The sequence below is a fragment of the Channa argus genome, chromosome 4 (genome assembly GCF_033026475.1).
Source record: "Channa argus isolate prfri chromosome 4, Channa argus male v1.0, whole genome shotgun sequence".
Taxonomy (NCBI): Eukaryota; Metazoa; Chordata; class Actinopteri; order Anabantiformes; family Channidae; genus Channa; species Channa argus.
The window spans coordinates 25,305,001-25,328,039 of NC_090200.1; the positions used below are offsets into that span (position 1 = coordinate 25,305,001).

The 23,039-nt window shown below is 38.1% G+C and overlaps 1 protein-coding gene across 3 annotated transcripts in view; it reads left to right on the forward strand.

The window, feature by feature from the left end:
- csnk2a2b (casein kinase 2, alpha prime polypeptide b) overlaps positions 1-12,367 on the forward strand; it is a 13,514-nt gene extending 1,147 nt beyond the window's left edge. The window contains exons 2-13 of one of the 3 annotated variants that reach the window (XM_067502675.1): positions 212-323; positions 738-837; positions 2,058-2,159; positions 6,189-6,239; positions 6,430-6,489; positions 6,646-6,729; positions 8,021-8,131; positions 9,019-9,120; positions 9,298-9,398; positions 10,544-10,692; positions 11,133-11,216; positions 11,696-12,367. In XM_067502675.1, coding sequence (XP_067358776.1) covers positions 808-837; positions 2,058-2,159; positions 6,189-6,239; positions 6,430-6,489; positions 6,646-6,729; positions 8,021-8,131; positions 9,019-9,120; positions 9,298-9,398; positions 10,544-10,692; positions 11,133-11,209 — 867 coding nt within the window. In that variant the 5' untranslated portion in view covers positions 212-323; positions 738-807 and the 3' untranslated portion in view covers positions 11,210-11,216; positions 11,696-12,367. The remainder of the gene's footprint in view (positions 1-211; positions 324-737; positions 838-2,057; positions 2,160-6,188; positions 6,240-6,429; positions 6,490-6,645; positions 6,730-8,020; positions 8,132-9,018; positions 9,121-9,297; positions 9,399-10,543; positions 10,693-11,132; positions 11,217-11,695) is intronic. The other 2 variants (XM_067502672.1, XM_067502673.1) reach the window with 2 other exon arrangements.
- Positions 12,368-23,039: the final 10,672 nt, after the last annotated feature.

Genomic DNA, 23,039 nt, shown 5'->3' on the forward strand with positions numbered 1-23,039 from the left:
TTGTGCTCTGTCTCCCACTTTACCTCCATCTCTGTCCCCTTACTGTTGATTTAAATAACCTCTTCACTTCAGACCTCAAGACAGCATTTTGTGTCGGTGACAGGAACACTCAGCAACAGCTCATTCACGGAATAAATTGCAGACAGACGCTGAAAATATTTTTCACACGGTCACACATGCTCTGCTGTGTTTCTCTTGTCTGTCCCTATAGCAACCAGGAGGACTACCAGCTGGTCCGTAAGCTGGGCAGAGGAAAGTACAGCGAGGTGTTTGAGGCCATCAACATCACCAACAACGAGAAGGTGGTCGTCAAGATCCTGAAGGTGAGATTTGGGAGGAAATGAAAACAGTTAATTATTCCCTAACCTACAGTGCACATAAAAAGCGTTCACCCTCTAAGGAAGGTGACGTGACATCTTCTATTTTTTTTTTTTACAGTATTGAATCACAGTTAATAAAAAAGACCAACATTAACAGAAATGTCAAAGTGATTAAAAAGTGAAAAACTTTTTGACTTTGCAAGAAGGAGACTAGTGAGGGAGGCAACAAAGACCCCTGGGACTCTAAACGAGTTACAAGCTTTTGTGGCTGAAAATAGAGAAACAGTAAATACTGTACATACAGCACAACAACTGTGACTACAATTTCTAAGGGGTTGGAGTAGTTTTTAGAGGCAATTTAATCATTTTTTTCTAATTAACCTATATAATTTCATTTTAAATTCACTTTATTTTCAGTGCTTGTAATATGAAGAATGAGAACCGTAATCTCTAAAATACTGCGAGAGTTTGGTCTTAAATCTTGCAGATGGGGAATGACAGAATGAGCGTAAAAGAGGTGAGCGCACAGGATAAATCGGATGTTGTTCTATTTGTAGTATCAAATCAATAGTTTGGAAATTACCCAGATTTAATTCTTTAGTTGTTTTGGTTATTTTCTAACAAAAAAAGAGCTTTAGCTACTCCTGTTCTTTTAATTACTGCTACAATGCTGATTAAAATTCAATGTTGAGTTTTAAACCAGATGAAATTTGATGATGTCTCTGTAGATTTGAGGAACCTTTTGTTATGGGCTTTTTCTCCAGTGCTCTGTTTTTCTTTGCATTAATGTATCTATTTATAAAAATCAGTAACTAAATCATTTCTGTAAACCATCTAAAACCATCTAAGTAAATATAAGTGAATTAAAATTGTTCAACTTATTGTAATGTAAGACAAAAGTAAGAAGCAGTTTCCCACATTTGAGAACAAGTTCAATGTTTGCTTTTTCTGCTGGGGAAAAGAATGACTTCAGTCAAATGTGGGAACAACTGCCTTTACGTTGATGGACAAAGTTTTAGATTTAGATATAGACTTTTCCACAATAAAAAAATGAAAAATAACTTCTTTATTTTTTTATGTCATACTGTATTTTGATTGAATTTTTTTATTAATGAAAAAAATAATAAATAAAAATGTTTATAAATAAAAACACAAATAATTACTACCACTTATCTGTAAATTGTAAGTAATTGTCAGTTTCAGTCCTCCATACATTTTTGTCGAATTACTGACAGCATTGCAGCAAATCATAACATTCGATGTTTATTTTTAGCTCCCTGTTTATCCTGATTAGACGATTATGCAATAGACTCATTAATGGAACACAATTGGTCTGTTCTTGTTTTGCCACAGTCTGGTTGTCGTAGTTGAAATACCCTCTAACCAAACACAAGCATCTTAATGACGTTCTGCTGCACTGGGAGATTTTAACCTCTGAGTAACAAATAGGATGGATATTGTTTGAAGGATTTTTTGTGGTGTTGTGGGTGAAAAATTGCCTGTCAGCCCTTTAAAGATAACCCCCACCCCACCCCCACACCAGCTGTACTAAATGTCTTTGAAACAAGATTGACACACTAATGCTGGAGAATGCAGCAGCAATGGGAGAAGCAGAATCAGCAGCTTTACACAGGCAAACCTCTCTGCTTTCTTTTTCCCCTCATCTCACACCCAAAAACCCTCCCTGTTAAATCTCCTTCTTTGTTTGTCTTTCTTTGTTTTGTCCTATCACATCAGCCGGTGAAGAAGAAGAAGATCAAGCGAGAGATCAAGATCCTGGAGAACCTGCGAGGAGGAACCAACATCATCCGACTGGTGGACACAGTCAAAGACCCAGTGGTAGGATTATTGGTGGCATGCTTTTTGTTTTGTTTTTTGTTTAGTTTTTTTAAATGAGAAAAATTTATAGGAGAGTTTGGGATTGAGTCATGGTACAAATTTGGATAAATTTAGGAAAGAGATTGGTGAGTCTGCTTACTTTTGTCAGGGAAGCTTTCCTTTATCTAATTGGTGTCCAGAATTAATAAAGCGTACACCTGTTCATACCTTTGTTAAAGTTTCGTGTGTATCCTTCGTGTATTTTTTAATAAATTTTCAATAGTCTAGTTTTTAAAATTCTGTGTTTTTCCTATCCAGTTTTCTTCTTCCTGGGCCATTGTTGGCACATTGCAATACTTTCTGGTCCGTTTCTGCAATCGACTGTTGATCATTGGAATAATTTGAAAGTGGAGGCAAGCGTGCATCACTGCATGGCCATCCTTATGCATATAGGCTGCAAATGATTGTTTATGTGGTATTAGCTAATAATAACAGAAAATTGGAGCAGAGTAGAACTTTATGATTGAGTTGAAGTAAAGGGTTTGTAATGTGCTTTGGTTCTGACGCTGATGCTACTTCATGTATCAGATTTGTTCAACCCCAGTTACAAAAGTCAGACAGTTCTTTAATAACATGGACACTACCTCAGGCAAGGTTTTGGCTACACCTGTACAATGTTCAGCTGTTTATGTGTTAGTTCAGGGTGTTGATGGGGATTGCATTACCCTGAGAGGGGTTTCCACTTTTCATACATGAGGGGGTCAGAGTGTTAGAAAGAACTCTTAGTACAGTTACTGTACTATAAGTAACTCTGATAGTGTCAACAGCAACAGAACTTTACACTTGCAATTTTGCACAAAAAGTTGTTTGGATTGGTGGATGTTTTCTCTGGGGTTCCTAATAACATGGTCACTAAATGTGTTTTTTGCGATTTATAAATTTGTTAAAGCATTTTAGAGCTGATAAAATCAACAGATAAATTGTGTTGCAATCATTGTTTTTATTCCCCACAATAACTCTTCTTACAGCACATGATCAACATCTACAACCCAAACACAAAAAAGGTGGGACAATGTGTAAAACGCAAATGAAAGGAGAATGCAATGATTTGCAAATACAACATAAACAACATAGAATATGTTTAAACTAAGACATTTTGCTATTTCATGGAAAATATTATCTCATCTTGATTTTGATGGCAGCAACACATCTCAAATAAGTTGGAACAAGGCATGTTTACGATTGTGTAATATCTCCTCTTCTTTTAACAACACTCTGTAAACATCTGGGAAGAGAGGAGACCAGTTGCTGGAGGTTTAGGAGAGGAATGTTGTCCCATTCTTGTCTGATGCAGGATTCTAGCTGCTCAACAGACCTGGGCATTTGTTGCTGGATGTTTTGTTTATTGATGAGCCAAATGTTTTCTATTGGTGCTGGTGTATGTAAGGCCTTTCCTGAAAGAGTCGTTGTCTGGATGGGAGCATATGTTGCTCTAAAACCTCTGCCCTTTTCAGCATTGATGGTGCCTTTCCAGATGTGTAAGCTGCCCACACCATAGGCACTAATGCACCCCCATACCATCAGAGATGCAGGCTTTTGAACGGTCCGCTGATAACAAGCTGGATGGTCCCTCTCTTTAGTGTGCAGGACACAGCATCCATGGTTTGCAAAAGAATTTGAAACTTTGATTCATCTGACCACAGAACAGTTCCATTTTGCCTAAGACCATTTTAAATGAGCTTTGGCCCAGAGAAAACAGGCGTTTCTGGATAGTGTTCACATATGACTTCTTCTTTGTAAGATACAGCTTTAACTGTGGTTCATACACTCCTTTCTGGAAATGTTCCTGAGCCCATGCATTGATGTCGAATAGAGAATCATGAGATTTTAATGCAGTGCCTTTGGCCTTGTCCCTTGCACACAGAGATTCCTCCTGATTCTCTGAATCTTTTGATTATATTATATACTTCAGATAGTGGGATTCTTTAAAGTCTTCACAATTTTACATTGATGAACATTTTTCTGAAATTGTTCAACAATTTTTATACACGGTTTGTTGCATATTGGTGAACCTCTGCCTTTCTTTACATCCAAGAGGCTCTGCCTCAGCATAATGCTCCTTTTATTCCCAGTCATGTCACTGACCTGTTGCCAATTAACCTAATTAGTTGTCAAATGCTCATCAATTTGTTTTTTAATTTGCAGCAATTTCCTTTCCAGCCTTTTGTTGCCCCAGTTTTTGAAATGTGTTGCCATCTAATTCCAAATAAGCTAATATTTTCCATAAATGGTAAAATATCTTTCAACATCTGACATGTTGCTTAAGTTCTATTGTGAATAAAATATGGTTGACATTTGCAAATTATTGCATTTTGTTTTATTTATGTTTTACACATTTTCCCAACTTTTTTTGAATTGGGTTTCTATATCACATGGATATTAAAAGCATGGGTAAGCACATAGTGTACTGATGAGTTCAAGAAATCATAGGTTAATGAAACTGTAGGTGTTGCAGATGATAAAGATTGGATTGAGTCATGGTAATGACTGTAGTTGCAAATTAACATAACACTGAGTGTTAATTATTTATTGGTAGTGGTGATTGTTTCTGTCACGGAGGGTGACTCCTGGTGCTGGCATGTGGGTAATACAAATTTTGCTTCTAAAGTTTACTGTTACACATGTTGTGATTAAGGTTCCCACTGATGCACACATTTCTGTAATATGTTAATTCTCAGAGGTCTATCCCAAAGAAGTTAAATAAGAAAATGAATAAATTATGTAGCGAATTTAAGGGATATCCAGGAGCAGGAGCTCTACATCTTGATAATTTATTTCTATTTTCCTACTTCATATATCATATTTCCAGACTTTCCAGACTAGCCTGTGCTGGAAAACATTAACAACCCATGAAGGAATAATACATTTAAACTTCAAATATGAGTATATTCTTGGGCACTAGGGCTGCACAATATAGTAAAAAAGTCATATTGACAATATTTTGAAAGGAATATAAAAAACAAGTGGTTTAGTGAGCCTACCTGCCTAGTTTTTGAGGTAAATGCTCAGATTACCCAACTCGGACATACGAAGGAGTTCTAAAATTCATTTAAAGGAAAAAATTATTGACAGTTTTACTACTGACTTTGTCTAAATCTACTTATAATATAAAAAGCTTTCCACGCAGACTGTTTTATAGACTGAAGTATTATTAATAGTATTACTCCAAACATTGGTGTTAGCGCATGGTGCTGAATTCTATGTGTGTTTTGAGAAAATAAAATTAAACCTGAATAGTCGACTTCAAATAAACTTCATGGTTTACTAGGCCCAACAGTGGGCCTAGCAAACTAGTTTTTCTTGTTGCTGATCGGTCAACTGAAACTGTCACACACTGAGCACAAACATTTACCGACAAATTTAAATGCAAATTTAAAAGAAAAGAAGCTGACAACAGCCCAAGAAGTTGTTAGATTTGTCAATAGTCACTTCTGCAAAACGTCACTAAATAGGTCTGAAAAGTCGCTAAATCTAGCAGCAGTTCTGCTAACTGCGCATCAGGAAGTCATGTGATTGCACTCGCTTGTGCTCCACTTTCCAAACAGACTGACTGGTAATCTCTTTATGAACTAATGAACTCTAACTGCTAACTGCACAGAAACAGACTAGAGGTTGTCATGCATGCACGCATACATATTTATTTAAAGAATTTGCAGACTTTTGTGGTTATTTAGTTGCACATACAGACCTTGCAATTGCAATTACATTAATCGTGCAGCACTAGTGGGCACCCTACAGGGTCCTTTTGCTATAGGATAGTTTAATAATTGTGATAATTTAATCACACTTTTCGGACAAGTTAGTTCAAATAAACCACCAAGGGCTGTTTGACATCAGTTCACTTTAGATAAGTAGGGCAGTCAAATTTGTGACTGAATCAATAATGAGCCACTTCCTGCTTTTTTGTTGTCTGTAATTATTTTTTTCTGACTTGATTGTGACTTTCTGATGCTCCCCGTCCCTCTCTGTCTCTCTGTGGTGGTTGTACAGTCCAGAACTCCAGCGCTCGTCTTTGAATGCATCAATAACACAGACTTCAAGGTACAATCATTATCCTCTCTTCTGCATGCTTCTGTGGGTCTCTTCTGTCACTGCAACAAGTTGCCTCTTTGTCACATCTTTTATTGTGATGTTTGTAATCATCTTGATGGGTAATAATGGTGCAGGAGCCAGCAGCTCATGTTCAAAATCAAGGCTCGGATGCTCACGCAGATTTGTTTTTCCCTTGCAGGAATTGTACCAGAAGTTGACAGATTATGATATCCGTTTTTATATGTATGAACTACTGAAGGTAAGGATTTGATTTTTAATAAGCAAAAATCGCTTTTTAAAGTGCATCACTATTTACTCAGGATGGAGCTCTCCCACTCAGCTTGGTGAGGTTCCCAGGAATTCAAGACTCTACACTTAATTGTCTTTGTCTTCTGTGACAATATGTGTGTCTCAGGCTCTGGACTACTGTCACAGTATGGGAATCATGCACCGTGACGTCAAACCCCACAATGTGATGATCGACCACCAGTTGAGAAAGGTAGGAGGTGCCCTATATAGTCTATTTTCTTCTTCACACACACCCACCCACATACACAATCTATTATCTCTCATGCTTCTATTTCAGCCCTGCTGTTTTTCTCTCATGGTTTATTATCTCTCTGGCTTTCTCTCTCCTTTCATTCCTCTGTTTCATCTTTTCTTTTGAAAAGGAGTTGGCAATGCATTAGCCTAGGCCTTTATACACACGTATTCTGTACAATATGCCCGAGTCACATTTACCTCTAAATAAACATGAGTCTTATTGCTCTCTGTTGGTTTTTGCAGATGCACAGTTTTAGGGGCTAACTGAGGATGAGCGCAGGGTACATTGTAGTTCCCTAATGATGTTCATGCTTGCTCTTTATTCCTGTCATCCTTGACTCCAAAATTAATTTATTGACCTGTGACAAATACCAGATCCTACGCAGTACTGCAATTTATACATTAAGTTTTAGTGTTCAGGGAGGGCAATAACAGCCTTTGCATTATCAGCCATTTGCGTTTGAGAAATCTTTTTTTGTATGAGTTTATTTTGGTAGGATATTTTTTCCCTGTAGTATAGTGTTACAGTGTACAAAGAAACAGAGTATGCCTCTGTGCAGTATTATTAAAATCTTAAATGACTCATAAAAGAGTGCAGTAGGGATGATGTTCTTTTGGAGGCCCGCATAGAGATTAGCATCTCCCTGCTTCCCTTGACAAAAGGCCAGTGGGATTTTTCCATTGGCGTTTAAGTTATTGTGGAAAATAAGCTCCATGGGAATCAGAAGTTTATGATATTCTTTAGAGATGAACACCCCTTTTGTGATTTCTAAAGCTTAAACATAATCATCAGAAGTAAAAAGCTGTGAGACTATAAACAAACTACACAACAGTTGTATGACTTAAACGTCAGCACCAATAAACTTCCAATTTGTAATTTGATTGCAGCACACTTACCCCTTCTACAAAAACCTTTTCTTCTTTCAGTGACTTGATGTAGTGGCCCTGAGCTTTAAACTCAATGAGCTGTGAAGATGGAGTAGATGAGTAGATGAGTCTGCTCAGCATGCTTTATTCTTCTCAAACCTTGACTTCCAGCCCTGTCCAGCAGGGAGCAGCAAGTTCACACAAGTGTGAATTAACCTGCAGAATCCAGCAGATGACACACAATAGGATGTTATGTCAGGGAACAAAAGGTGATATTAGGTTCCTGCAGATAGAGTCGTTTAGCTACACTTTCAAAATATTTTGTTTTAAAACTGTGAAATGAAGCTAAGTGATAATGATGATGATGTGTGTCTCCATAGCTACGCCTTATAGACTGGGGTTTGGCTGAGTTCTACCACCCATCCCAGGAGTACAACGTCAGAGTGGCCTCACGATACTTCAAAGGACCTGAACTTCTGGTGGATTACCAGGTCTTACATATATACACACACAAACACCCACTTATGTTGCCATTAGATTTTTTTTCAACATTTCTTAAGCCCATTTCTGACACGCACTGGAATTCCGACATTATCCCGACTTTATCTAGAGGGGGTGTATGTGTGAACCCAAATGCCCAAGTCTGTTGCCCCTAACATTACTCGGATTTTACCCAGCTAGCTCCCTAGTGCAAAGTCCAGATTATCTCCAACCGAACTCATTTGTGATTAGAGGAGGTAATACTCACCATGAGTGAGTGGGCGTGTGGATGATGTCCATTTCTTGCGCCTGTCTGGGAAATACAAACACCCAAAGGTGAAAAAGTCATTCATTCAACCCAACAACAATGTCGAACTGGATAGACAACGAAATTCATGAACTTCTGTGGGTAAGGGCAGAACTGGAAATCGTACAACAAATACAAGAAGCAGCACAAGATTCTGTGGTATACAACTAGATTACAAAGCAAAACACTGTTACTACCGCAGCTTTGTTTTTGCATCATGTTCTGCCCCCCGCTCAAAGTGCCCAGCACCACCCATTGCCCAATTAAAGGGAGTATTTCTTCACAAGTGAGAACCCATCTCACACGGACTATCTCCCGATGTTGGTAATGTGTCTGAAAAGGAAACCCCCGACAATATCAGGACCTGATCCTCCTGACATCCTCTAGAGTTCAAGTCTGAAACAGGCTTTATAGATACTTTACCTTCCATCTCACAGTTATATTCACACAGAAGTAGAAAATGCATAAAACCTACAGTGTACGTTTCTGCTTTTCTCTGACTTTGGCAAGCATACATTTATGGGAAAATAGTGTTATATATTTTCTGTGTTATCATCATTAGCATTGTTATTTGATGAATTTGTGTTTCAGATGTACGACTACAGTCTAGACATGTGGAGCTTGGGTTGTATGCTGGCCAGTATGATCTTTCAGAAGGAGCCCTTCTTCCATGGACAAGACAACTATGACCAGGTACCTATCACACATGTACAGCTACTACAAACCATGGACAACAGCAGCATGCTAATAAGAAAAGTATCCACTTCCATTCAAAAGAGGAAGGAGAAGAAATTGATTTGGATCAAGGAGAAAAACGACAGCAATTAAAACTAACACAGAGGTTGAACCTTTATCTCTTTTGGGTTTTAGTTGGTGCGAATTGCCAAGGTCCTGGGGACAGACGAACTGTTCGGCTACCTGCGTAAATACCACATTGAACTGGACCCTCGTTTCAAAGACTTGCTGGGCCAGTAAGTCCACACCCCGGTTTTGTGACACACATTTCTGAATCTATCCTAAAGTAGCAGTAAGGGGACACAGTGAGATAATTAGAGGTGTCCTGGAAGAATATGCTGAATCTTTAGCCAGCTATTCTCCTGTGTTATCTTAAAGCCACAGTGAGAAATAAACCAAATGTTTAACATTTGCTTATAAATATGCCTTAATTATGAATTAAGTTCTGATTTGCAGAGCAATAATAGCGCTTTTCCATTACAGGATTTATTAAGGGATTATTGACTGTTTTGTTTGCTGACTTGTGACGGCAAACATGAAGCTCCGAGCTCCATTTCTTTAACTCCAGTTTGACATTTTTTTAAATAAAAATTTTCCTACAAACAAAGCAGGTAGCCTTATGCAATCTTAGAGTCATTGATTTTGCTGATGTTCCGTTTGAAAGACGCAGTTTATGAAGCATATGAGATTAGATTTTTGTGTCAATTTTAATTTTTTTTTAAAAAAATGCACAGTCTCTGTATTAGAACTTTGACACAGTTTAATATAGACGCCCTTCATCACAATGGTTACTTAACTTGTGTAAATTACAACTGAAAACACGAAAAAGCTTACGACTCCTTTAAGAAATTTTTACTGCACTGTTTTTTTTTTGTTTGTTTTTTTTTTCAAAATGACCAACCAAGAAACTATAAAGTGTTAATTAAAACTGCAGAGTCTGGGATAATTAATATACCTACAGTCTGTTGATCTGTTGTTAATATAAATATATATATATATAAATGCAGCATCACAATGGTTACTTGACTTATAATAATTAATTACAATAATAATAATTACAATAATAATAATTACAACTGTAAACATGAAAAAGCTCACAACTCCTTTAAGAAATTTTTTACTGCACTGTTTTTTTGTTTGTTTTTTTCAAAATGACTCACCTTTGACCTCTTCATTGAAGGAACAAAAGGAAAGTTGATAGGCTGATTAGACAGAAACCCTTTGGGTCCCCAGTATATGCTCATACTGTATTTCTATACTTGTCAAAGTAAAACAACCAAACTGTACAGAAAACAAATGTGTTCTTACAGTGATCAGTACTGAGCTGTCAACTTTAAAGATGGTGTTGTTGGATCTGTGTGTGTCATGTGTACCCCTGCAGGCAGAGCAGGAAGCGTTGGGAACAGTTTGTGCAGACCGAGAACCAGCACTTGGTGAGTCCTGAAGCTCTGGACCTGCTGGACAAGCTGCTACGCTATGACCATCAACAGAGGCTGACTGCCACTGAGGCCATGGAGCACCCTTACTTCTGTAAGCAAACATCACACAGTTTACAGGAGTAAAGGTTGAGGTATCCTTGCTGTTTACCCAAGTGTACGTGAGACATTGTCATTGTGGATGTCTGGGGATATGAAAGATCACCCACAAGGAGGCAGACTTAGGTCTAATTATCTCTGAAAGACAACGTAATTTCTTTATGAACCTCCACATAGACAGTCAAATAGGTTAATGTTGAGATCAAGGCAGAAAAATAGTGGATATATAGGTGCGGGTAGTTGTGGGCAGGCTCACATAGTTCCACTATGTGAATTTCCTATGTGTAGTTAACAGCAAGTTTACCTTAAGCCGAATACACGCACTGTTATGTGAGTGTAGCAACAGAGTCAAAATGGGCTTCCAGTGAGATGGTCTTGAACTCCACATAACATTAACTTATGTTTGTGAGGATTTCTTCTATTCTCCTACTGCAGACCCAGTAGTGAAGGAGCAGTCTCTTTCAAACTCAGACAACAACATGGTTTCCAGTGGCAACACTACAGCACGATGAAACACAGGTAAAAGTCTGATTACTTAGTGATCACTTTCAATACAAAAAATAATTATCCAGTGGTAGATTCCTACTAATCTAACTTCTAGACAAATACATTGCAAATGCATTAATGCAACTCAAATGGTGCTTGTTTTCATTGGGAATGTGTTTTTCCCAAACAAACCAGCCAACAATTATCTCCTTATCCGTCAGATTTCTTTTAAAACCCACAGAATTTTCTAAACCAAATTAAACCCCAAACGCCTCTTCTATGCCTCTGCCCAGGTGGAACCACAGGCATTATGTTAGTCGGTTGTCCATCCTATTAGTTTGTACTTTAATTGCTTGTGTGATTGACTGGTGATGGTTGACAGCATATTTACTGTAACTTTGTAGTAGACTGAGAAAACCAAATGCAAAGACTGTCAAATGGGACAATTTTTGTCATTCTGTCCCCTCATACTTTCCTCCTCCTCACACCTTATGTTCTCTCTCCCTTTACAGAGACAGAAGAAGAAGGATGTTTGTTACCTCAACTTTGTACCCGGTTGTGACAGTAACTTTGACAAGTGTACAGTGACAATGGATCAAAGTAACTGTGACCAGTTACACATTCACAGATATGTGCATATGGATACATGCATACACACAAACACACACACATCAATGCAAGCACTTCTCTGTACACTCACACACACATACATATACATACACACGCCTTCCTCCTCTGTATCAGTCTGTGATTGGCTTGTCCTGGTTCCCTGTCCAGCAGCGTAACCAATGAGCTTGAAGCTGCTCCCCCATCATCTCCTGAAATGATCTTTGTCCTCCAAGCTCATGTAGGTCAACAAGGACAAACTACAATTCTGTCCCCCCATCTCTCTCTCTCTCTCTCTCTCTCTCTCTCTCTCTCTCTCTCTCTCTCTCTCTCTCTCATATATTGTCTCTTTCTTTTGCATCAGCATGGAGAATAATCAGGAGTGTGAGCCTGTACAAGCCCCTCCACTCAACCCCCCCCAATCCAATCCTCCTTCCCCATCATATACCTGAAAAGACAGACAGATGTCTTAGCACTACTTCAGTTCTGAAAGTGGCATGGTGGACTCTCTAGATAGAATGATGATGATAATAATAAAATAATATTAATGACAAATAAATGATTTTTATTTAGATGAACTTTGCCTGTATTGGATTGAATTCATTGCTTGTCTATCTTGTCTTTATACAGTGCCAGTCAACGTGCACATTGTTTTTTTATGATGCCAAAGTTGCTGTATTAGATATAAATAGACATTAGGAATTTAACATGGGAAAAGGTTGAAAGATAGATCTAATTTTTCTGTCATGCTTTGTGCAAACTTCTAGGAATATTATGATAAAACACTGACAGGATGTAAGAACAGGCATAAGAATAAAATAGCAGCAAATTACATTAACTATCCTGATTACTGAGCCAAATCGATCAATCAAAATGAAAACAAAAAATTGCTAAACCATAGACGCTGTCATGGTTAAAGTAGAAAGATGAAACTAAAAGTATGTGTTTTTATTTGCCTTGTTGTTCAAAGTGATGATTTGACGACAACTAGTCAACCAAATGATGGGAACCAAAAAAACAGGAAAAGCATGCTTTATTTGCATAATACCAAGATAGCTCCTTCTTTAATAGATGAGAGATTAAGACAACCGTGACATTTTCAACTGAAAAGCTCAATATCTGCAATATTTTAATAACATTTTTGTTGATTTACTTTTAGCTGAATGACCAGCCTTCCTCTTTTAGCATTGCTCAAACTCCTACATAGAGAAATGTAATAAGTAAAAGCTTTTGACTTATTCTATTTTAAACTCCAACCTGTAGTCTCTGCCTTGTATCATGTTTACTGTAGCCCACACAGAAAACATGAAGCTCCGAGCTCCATTTCTTTAACTCCAGTTTGAAATTTTTGTAAATAAAAGTTTTCCTACAAACAAAGCAGGTAGCCTTATGCAATTGAGGCATTGATTTTACTGATGTTCCGTTTGAAAAACGCAGTTTATGAAGCTTATGAGATTAGATTTTTGTGTCAGTTTTAAAAAATATTTCTAAAAATGCGCAGTCTCTGTATTAGAACTTTGACACAGTTTAATATGGACGCCCTTCATCACAATGGTTACTTAACTTGTGTAAATTACAACTGAAAACACGAAAAAGCTCACGACTCCTTTAAGAAATTTTTACTGCACTGTTTTTTTTTTTTGTTTTGTTTTTTTAAAGACCAACCAAGAAACTATACAGTGTTAATTAAAACTGCAGAGTCTGGGATAGTTAATATACCTACGGTCTGTTGATCTGTTGTTAATATAAATATATATAAATGCAGCTATAACATTTTGAATTTAGAAAATGCATTTACAGTGTTTATAGGTTTTGTGAGCCAAATGCATTACTTAAAATGAAAACCAAAACATAGACACTCATCATTAAAGTAGGAAGAACATAGTTGACATTGAAGAAACTTAGCCTACTCTATTGAGTAATTGTTTTTATCTGCCATGTTGTGTGAAGTAATGACTGTAAACCACAATTTGTTAGAGAGCGAAAACAGGAAAAGGATGTTTTATTTGCATATTTCAAGGTAGCTCCTCCTTTTCCAGAACTTACGATGCCTGGTCTTTCCTAATATTGGAAAACACTTTTTTTTGTTGCAGTTGGAGAGAGACAATGCTTTTTGTAAACTGTCCACGTTCACTATATCTATAATAATTTTTGTGTTTGTTAGGAACAGGAAATTGAGATGACATGAAGGAAAGGTGAGAGAAATGCAAAAAAAGGCATTTTGCCTGCCCTAGGCAGTTCATGCGCAATATCTATGCTACTGGTGCAACCAATTTGTTTTTTTGCACACTGTCGATTTACTGTGAAATGCTTGTACACTATAAACATTTCTCAGAGGCAATGCTTCCCTAGGGGCAGAGTCAGCCTGCCTGTAGATTAAGTCCATTTTTTATTGTAAAAACCAGTAATGTCAGTAAAAGTCCGAGCCTATTATTCATTTTTCAATTCCACTGAAATAAGAAATGCGGCGCAAAGTGAAAATAAAAGCACTTACTAAACTGTACTTGTTCCTGTTTTTTGAGTGACATACAGTAGGCAACCAGTCAGTACTGAGACATATTCTCAACTGTGGTAATGGTAGTTCCCAAAATGTTGGATTAACCATATATATTTGAAGTATGGAGGCACAAAATACAAATGTTGAACAGGAATGTCCATGAAATGCATTCTTAAAAAGCTATTGTCTGAAAAGCTGATTACCAAACAATGTTTTGTCAAATATGTATAGGTATGGAAAGCCAGGAAGGCCACAAAAATGGAGAGTAACATTTGATAATACATTTTTGACATGTTTGGACACTGATGAGTTAATGCATGTTGTAAATGTGCAAACAACTTGCCCTAATGAGGAATTAATATAGTAATAACATTAAATGCTATTTGTATAGCATATTTTGTACAGCAAAGTGCTATACAATGTGTTTCACAAAGTAAGTCATCTGGTGGAAAGGACAGGAATAGCTGTGTGTCGTCAGCATAGTAATGAAAGTAAACGCCGTGGGAGTGGATGATAGAACCCAGGCACGTAGTATAGATGGAAAAAAAATAAGAAGACCAAGAACTGAGTCCTGCAGTGCACCAAGGGAGAGACTGTGATAGTTAAAACGTGCCCCTGCTAAGGTATCTTGAATGTTTATCCAGATAGCTAAAACCTGAGCCAAGCCAGATCTGTACCAGAGATGCTCAAAGTCAGAGAGTGCAGACAGGGGGATCTGGTGGTTCACGGTGTCCAAAGCTGCAGATAAATAGAGTGAGATTAGGACAGAAGACTGAGATGCAGCTTTTGCAGCCCACAAGCCCTCCAAAACTGTCAGGAGAGCTGTTTCTGTAGAATGACCATTCCTGAAGCCAGGCTACTTGACATCAAGGAGGTTGTTCTGAGAAAGGAAATTTAAGAGCTAACTGAAGACTGCTTGTTCAAGGGTCTTGGCCAGAAATAGCAGAAGGGAGAGAAGTCTGTATTGCTCCTCAACTGAGGGGTTGATAGTAGGTTTCTTAAGCAGTGGGGTAATCTGGGCCTGCTAAATATGGGGGGAAGGTCCCTGCTGTAAGTGATGTATTAATAATTTGTGTAATCGCTGGGTGGTAGACTGGTTTGAGAGGAGGTAGGTGGATGTAACGGCCTCTGAAACAAACACATTTTAAACAGGGCTTACTGTACTTGCTCAGAGTGTGTCCTGTCCTAGTCAGATGCTTGTCCTGTTTTATCAGCTTCAGCTTAGAAATATTGTGTTGGTTGATATTTGTGATCACATTTCATGACCAATTTATGCAGAAAAACAGAGAAATGCAAAACAATGTCTTGTGCCTGAAGGTTTGTTTTGTGTATGTGCGTGTGTGTGTGAGAGAGAGCGTCTGATATATCAGCTTCCTGCTTATACAGACACCAGAGCTTTGGCTTCCATGTTTACAATCTGACTCCCCACTCACTGTTCAGGTGTCTCTGTTGATCTGTCTCATGCAGCCACACACACATAAAGTTACACCTACATCTGAATGTACAGGTGTTTACTATTACTTTTTTAGCTTCTTTTGCCATGAAATGCTGAACAGTAGTGAAAACTGTCAAGTCGACAAGCAGACTTTGCAGGTTAACCATAGTAACGATAGGATGCCAGGTAATAATATGCTGTGTATTTTATCTTGTATTTTATCTTGTTTTGGAGTTATTTTCCCGCCATTTCACACAACATATCTTAATGACCAAAAAAATCTTAACGCTACAGAAACTACTTAGGTTTATTTTTTGTTGTTTGTATGTGGTACTCGGACCCCTCTTATGACCATGTAATTATGTCCTGTACAACACACTATTTGTTGTTAGAATTGGAGCAGTTTTGATTATGTCTCTTTAAAGAGATGCTATATTCTTCCTGCTCAATTACCAGTTTGAAGTATAGTGTAAAAAGGGGATGTGACATATTGATATTAATGAATCTGCCACAATATCAGTCACACTATCACAAATTTGCTTGAGCCCATCTGCAGTATTTTTAAATTGACCTGCCATAATTTAAACATGCTTTATCTCCTAGAAATTAGTGAGTACTCATCACTACATGATATCCCTACCTAACCACACCTGCCAGTCCTACTACAAGTCATCTGTTATAACAGAAAGTTTCCTAACGCTCCTTTAAAATGCGAGTCCTCAGATACCAGGCTGTCTGATCTAGGCTCATATCTACACTGTATTTGCTAAGGTTGAGCTACAGTGGCAGGTCCAACTTGTTAGGCACCTTGTGATGAAACTTCGTCAGAGAGCCAGACTCCCCAACTGCACAACCACCATTAATCTAATTACATGACACTCACCAGTACATACTGCCCACAGTAATAACTAAAGTAATATGGATGTAAATGAACTGGTGCTGTGGCAAAGCTAGTGATTGATAATGGGGCGGCCAGGAAGTGGTCAAGACTATTTTCTGGGGCATATTGCCAATGATGATATAACATTACTGCCAAACATTAAACAGGGGCACACAGTCAAACTGGGCTGTGTTCAACTAAACAAGCCAATGTTTACTTACATGTTATAAAATCCAAGGCCATTATTACTTGTGACTTCGTTAACTGGTGACCTTCTGGAGAATCAGGGCAGGAAACTAACTGCCCTTGTCAATGCAAAATTTTTGTTTCAACATTTTTGTTCAAACTCAAAATAGCAATTAAACATGATTTAACGTAAGTTAAATCATGTTTAATTGCTATTTTGAGTTTTTCCTGAGTAATCACGTTCTTCTTGTTGTTTTTAAAATTAACTATCAGTCACCAACGCATTTAGAAGTCAGTCACCAAACAATCAAGTAAATTTGAAACGCCGGTTATTATGCATCAGGCAGACCTGGACCTTGTCCTGTCCCTTAAACTCAGTTCCTTTTCCATGTGTTCCCACTTGAAAACTAATATTCATAAAAGTATCCAGAATTTTACAGTTCGATTGGTCAGGAAAAATACAGAGATAAATTCCTTTGAACCAAACAGGGTTAGTTCAGGTCCTGTGTAGTTTAACATTCCTCTGCCGTGTGGGGTGGGCAGACTGTACCCAGGGCTGGCGATGGCCCACCAAGCAAAACACCCTCGGCTACAGTACAGCACCTCATAACAGAAACAGCGTAGTCACAATTTCTTCATCACTGATTTATTTATCATACAATTCATGACCTTCTATTGCATAAACAAATTCACAAAAACAACACCACATAGGAGCAATACACTTCTTAATTCAATAGACATTTTTATCAATTAAAATATAAAGAAATAAAAAACGATGTCGCATCGGTGTAAAAGACAAATTCTTTTCTCAATTCCTTGAGTAAATCAGGAATAAGGAAAAAGTAAGTTAGTTAGTCCTGAAAGAAAGGACTAAATGATTTCATCCTCTAAACATAGGATGACAGAAATCAAGATTCCACTTTGGAGATCAAGAAGAAAAACATTCAGGAATCCATTTAAAAAGTTATTTTTTTCTTTAAAATCTCCAGAGACTATTTGAAAATAAGTACATGACATCCTCCTGACAGACTGCAGTCAAGCAAACATCATCCTCCAGCGTCCTCAGTCACACTTTTAGCTGTCCAAATGAGAATTATCTGAATGAACATGAACCATTGGAGGGTGGTGATAATTTCCCATGTCAGAGTAAGCATGGTAACTGGCTGCCAAATAGGTCAATCTGTTGTTGCTTAAAAGGTCAGCCAGGACTCATGGGTCAGCCGACACGTTTTATACTGCGTTTGTTTCTGATACAGTTTGGGAGGCATTTCTTCTCCGACTTGGTGCTGGGAGATGCTGGAGTTGGAGAAGCAGACCCTTGTTTCCTGTGCAGAGAGAGAAACCGGACACGGAATCAGAGATATGAGAGGAGGAAGTGTGACTGAGTGCTTGTTCTGGCATTGACATGACAGTATTTAATTATTAATTGCAGTCTCCTGTGGCCTCTGATGAGAAAAGCACTGGTGATCACAGTCTAGTGTGAGGCAGCCAAGGCCGGCAGAAACAGGCTGCTTATTATCCTCTCTGAAATGCATCAGTAATGTAGTAATAGTAATCAGCTTGATGGACGGACACTTAATTTGCCGCAATTTTTAACTCAGCGTAACTATAGATAATCAATGCTTATCATTCGCTTTAGGCATATTTGGTATTATTTCTTTCACACCTTAGTACAACACATGTTAACCACCAACTAAAATGTAAGTATCCTGTTACACCTTTGGTTTCATAGATCTCTATGAAAAGCTGCCCCATTTAGTGACAATCTATGAATGGTTACTAATGATTAACAATGTCAACCATGTATATAGGATTTCCAATGTTAAAACAATTGTAAAGTCCTTAGAGAACTTGACAGTTGACTTAAACATGTTACTAGTGTTCCAGCAGGGAAATAAATATAATATATTTATAATATATTTTAGATATTCTGGCAGAAATACTGTCATTCAGTACATGACTTCAGTGTAGACCAAAACACCTTGAGAAGAATTAGATGTATTACCAGAACTTTGGGTACAAATTCTTATTGTCTCCTGACTTTGTTTATGGAGCCACAAGCAGGTCAAAATTTCCACTTAACCAGCAAAATCCTCTAAATAAGGGAAAACAAAAACACTGAGATGATGGACATGTTTTCTAAAGTGATGTTCAATAATGACAGTAATGGTCCTAGCACCACCAAAAGGTTGATCTTCATTTGTCAAACTGTCTCGTTCCAGGACTCCCCATGGCTGCACCGCTTGTCTTGTTTGGTCTATTCAATAAAGAAGCAACACCGGAGATAAGGCTATTTGACCTAAGAGGTATAGAGACATGACAGTGCAGGGCTGACTAAGAAAATTAAGTACCAGTGCAAATTTCTACAACAGTTACTGGCCTAAGGTTCCAGGTTTTTCATTGGAGTTGATTCTCACCTGGCAGAGGCAGCAGCAGTCGCCTCTCTGTTCCTGATCTGCTTCATCACCTTCAGCATGCGACAGATCTGCCACAGGGTCATGTTGGGAGCGTGGTAAGCCAGGTGGGGTCTTGGGGTGCAGTGAGGGCCCCGGTAGGTGAGAAGTGATAAATAGGCGCCCCCTCTGGGTCCTCTACCAAACAGTTGCAGTGGCTGAGCCCCGCCATAGCAGGATGCAAACTGGGAGGTGACAACAATGGTTTGTTATGGTTTCCATTTCAACATACACAAAGTATTTTCCCACAAACTCTATTATAGCCCAACAAACATGTTAATCTGCTTTGTTAATTATGTCTTCACAATAGGTCCAGATTCTTCTAGGCTGCTTTACTACCCCAGCAGTTACAGTGCTGCCATTCACATATTAATTGTTGCACACACACCATACCCTTTTAATTAGCATACAAGTCAGTAACTTCCTTCCTTAAGACTTAATCACCCTCTCCATCAGAAACCCAAGACAAACACACACAAAGAATCAGTGACATGAAAAGAATCCAGCTCAGCAGATTCATTTACAGGGCCAACACTTGAGCACGTAGATTTGCCTCTCAGCAGTGTTAGCTCATGCAAACACATAAAAGCTAATGTGCCAGAGTATCTCTGACAGGACAATAGCTTTGCATATCATATACCTACAATATCAATAACAACATTGCATTTGACAAATTTGTTTTTTAACTGCTGACACTTCTGTGCACAAAAAAGTTAACATATCGTATACAGGTTTCAGTTAAAGCACTTAACACTTTAGGCACTGCAGGCCCCTTACAATTATTTTGCCTTTACCTGCTTCACCTAAAGTCGGTTTAAAGAGACCTAGCATTTCATGAATAATAAAGCAATCAAAGGAGTGATCCATCTAAAGTTGGAGATGCATATGCAGAAACAAAAACATAGATACTCACAGGAACAACGGTCGCCATGGTGAAGTGTTAAAGCTCCTTTGCGAAGGAATGATCATCAATCTAGGGATCGCTGCCTTCATGCCTACCAATCCAAATAAAAGTCCAATCATTGACCAGGACACAAAATAACTCCACCTACTTATGACATCACACAGTGAGGTCACTCAGGATGACACACACTTTTCTGTTGCTTCAGGTTACAGACACTGACTGCATGCAGTCTGTTACTGATGACTCTTCTTACACTGGGTATATTTAGAAGCCTCTATAATTCTGATATTGAGGAAAACAGTTAAAATGATGATTGGTATAAGACTGGGAGATGACAGGAGAAAAGAAAAAGATGACGGTGGTGGGGTTGATCGGAAAGTCAGTGGTCGACAGAGTAAACAGGATCAGATAGACAACAAAAAACTGCTGGAGCGAGGAGGGAAGCAATACTCACACAGTGTAAGGTGATGTGCCTATACAAAGTGATGCACTGATGCATTACCAATTACCAATCTGTACAATATTACACTTTATTGACTGGAAGTGACAAAAGATGATGGGACACACACTTGTTGAGGTAGTGTCTAGTTTGTAAAGAAAAGAAACGTGAGAAGGGCTGAAATGCAAAGTGTCAGCAAGAAACGTTTCTTTTTCACTTTTCTTCAGAAAATACAGGAAATATCTAAATATATATAAAAAGCTAAATTTTCAGAACAAAACAACTTTTACAGGCAAATGTCAGTATTTAATATGCTCTCCCACTGCATGCCAGAATGCACATCTTGAATTCTTTTTGGGGGTCTGTCTGAAGTTTTATTAAGTGATCTTCTAGTATTTCCCAGCTCTAATTTTGGCTTCTTCTTGTCTTTTATGTCCTTCTCTGTCCAGAAGACCCGATACTGCCCCTATGATATTTAGGTATCTAATCGTAGAGAACATGCCATGACTGCCAGTGTTTTATCAGCAGCTTTTTTATTGATATATTGTGTTTCCAATCTGAAGCTATCCAGAAAGAATGGCATGATTAATAAAAACTTCTCTGTAATTTTCAGCATCCATAATAACTCCAACTCAGTCCATATCTCACACACAACTGGTAGAAATGCAGCCCCAAAAGAGGACAGACCCTCCACCATGTTTCAGTGAAAGCTGCAAGCATTTACTCGTTCTTCCACCTATTCTCACATAGTGAGCTTTTGTGCATTTTAACCTTTTCACCCTGTCAAAATGACTTCTTGGCTGATGTCATTTACCAAGGTCATTCCTGATTGAGCTTCTTCAGACTGTGGAAGGATCACCTTGGCATCTTGGCCAGGTCCTTGCTGGACTTCAACTGGTCTCTCAAAGAGAATCTAAGAAACTTCTCATTAGATTTTGACAGATGTTTTAGTCATTTACTCCTGTTTTTGATCCAAGGAAGTTCAAGACATGTTAATTGCAAGTGAAGGTCACACTAAAAACTTCTCACTTTAGCCCATAGAAGCTTTGATTCGTCATCTGCCCCAATCTGCATAAACCTTAACTGATTGAGACTTTCTTCCTCTCGAATTATAACCTGGACTATGTCCCTACAACTTGTGACCCCCACTCTTTAACAGCTTCACTGGCTTTCCCATCAGATATTATTTGTTTTTAAAATTCTCCTCTTTACCTTTAAAGCCCTTCATAACTTTGCTCCAGCTCACCTTTTAGAGTTTAAAGAGTCTTAAATGTATACACCCCTTCTGGTTCTTTCACAATGGGTCTTCCTTCCACACATTTAACTACCAGGGGCTCTAGAGCCTTCGGTCACACTGTCTACGGAACTCTCTCCCAGACATTTATGTGACCACTGTTTAATTATGCCTTCTGTGTTTCTTAACTTTTGTTTTTCTCAAATATTTATATTATTCTACTGTGTGCATAATCTCACCAAGGTAAATTCCTTCCATGTGAAAACCTATTGAGAACCTATTTCTGATCTGAGTTTTTTAATACAGTTGCTTATTTTGAATCAAATACCAGCAACACATTTTAAACAAATAAATGATGTTGGGGCCACAGTGTGTGAACCACTGCTCTAGACATAGATCACCAATAGTTTTATTTAATTATTTGTGTTCCATTCATGTTGGGTATTTACAATAAATCTTTCTTCATAGAAAAGCTCCAGTTAGACCCAGGTAAATACTGATTACATGAAGCTACTCATTTATTATTCTGAACACCTAGTGTTTTAGACATAAATATAACGTCAAGTTGAAGGGGGACTTTACCAATTTTTCAGCTTGCTTACTATGGGTTCAGTTTATGGTGTAAATGTACATTAATGCTTTTAAACCTCCCTCGCATTTCCCTATATTAAAATATTTCTCTGCTTCTAGCTGAAAAACTCCTCCAGATGACATCACCCGGAGTAGATTTTATCATTAGGAGTGCAGATGATGTCATCTGTAGGAGCTTTGGAAAAGCAGATTGACCAAGAATACAACCTTATTTTTCGGCTATGTAGAGATATTTTAATATAGGGAGGTTTAATGGCATTATTTTACACTACCCAAACTACAACCAAAAGAAGCAAGGTCAGTATCAGCGAAGGTGTCTGTAGAGGTGATCTTCTCCGTATCTGATGGTCCTACAAGTACTTCACTTCAGAGATCGTTGTTAGACAAACATTGAACATTTATTGTACTTTCTTCTCAACTTAGCTGATAGGGGACTAATTGTACATATATAAGTTTATGAATAGTTATCTCACAAACACGTCACAAACAGTTTCATCAAACAAGTTTCTCAAAGTATGGCTAAAACCCACAGAACCCGTTTCTGAATGTATCGCTAAACCCACAGAACTCATTTCTCAAAGTATGAATCAACAGAACTCGGACAGAGGAACAGAGGAATCCCTGTTTGGCT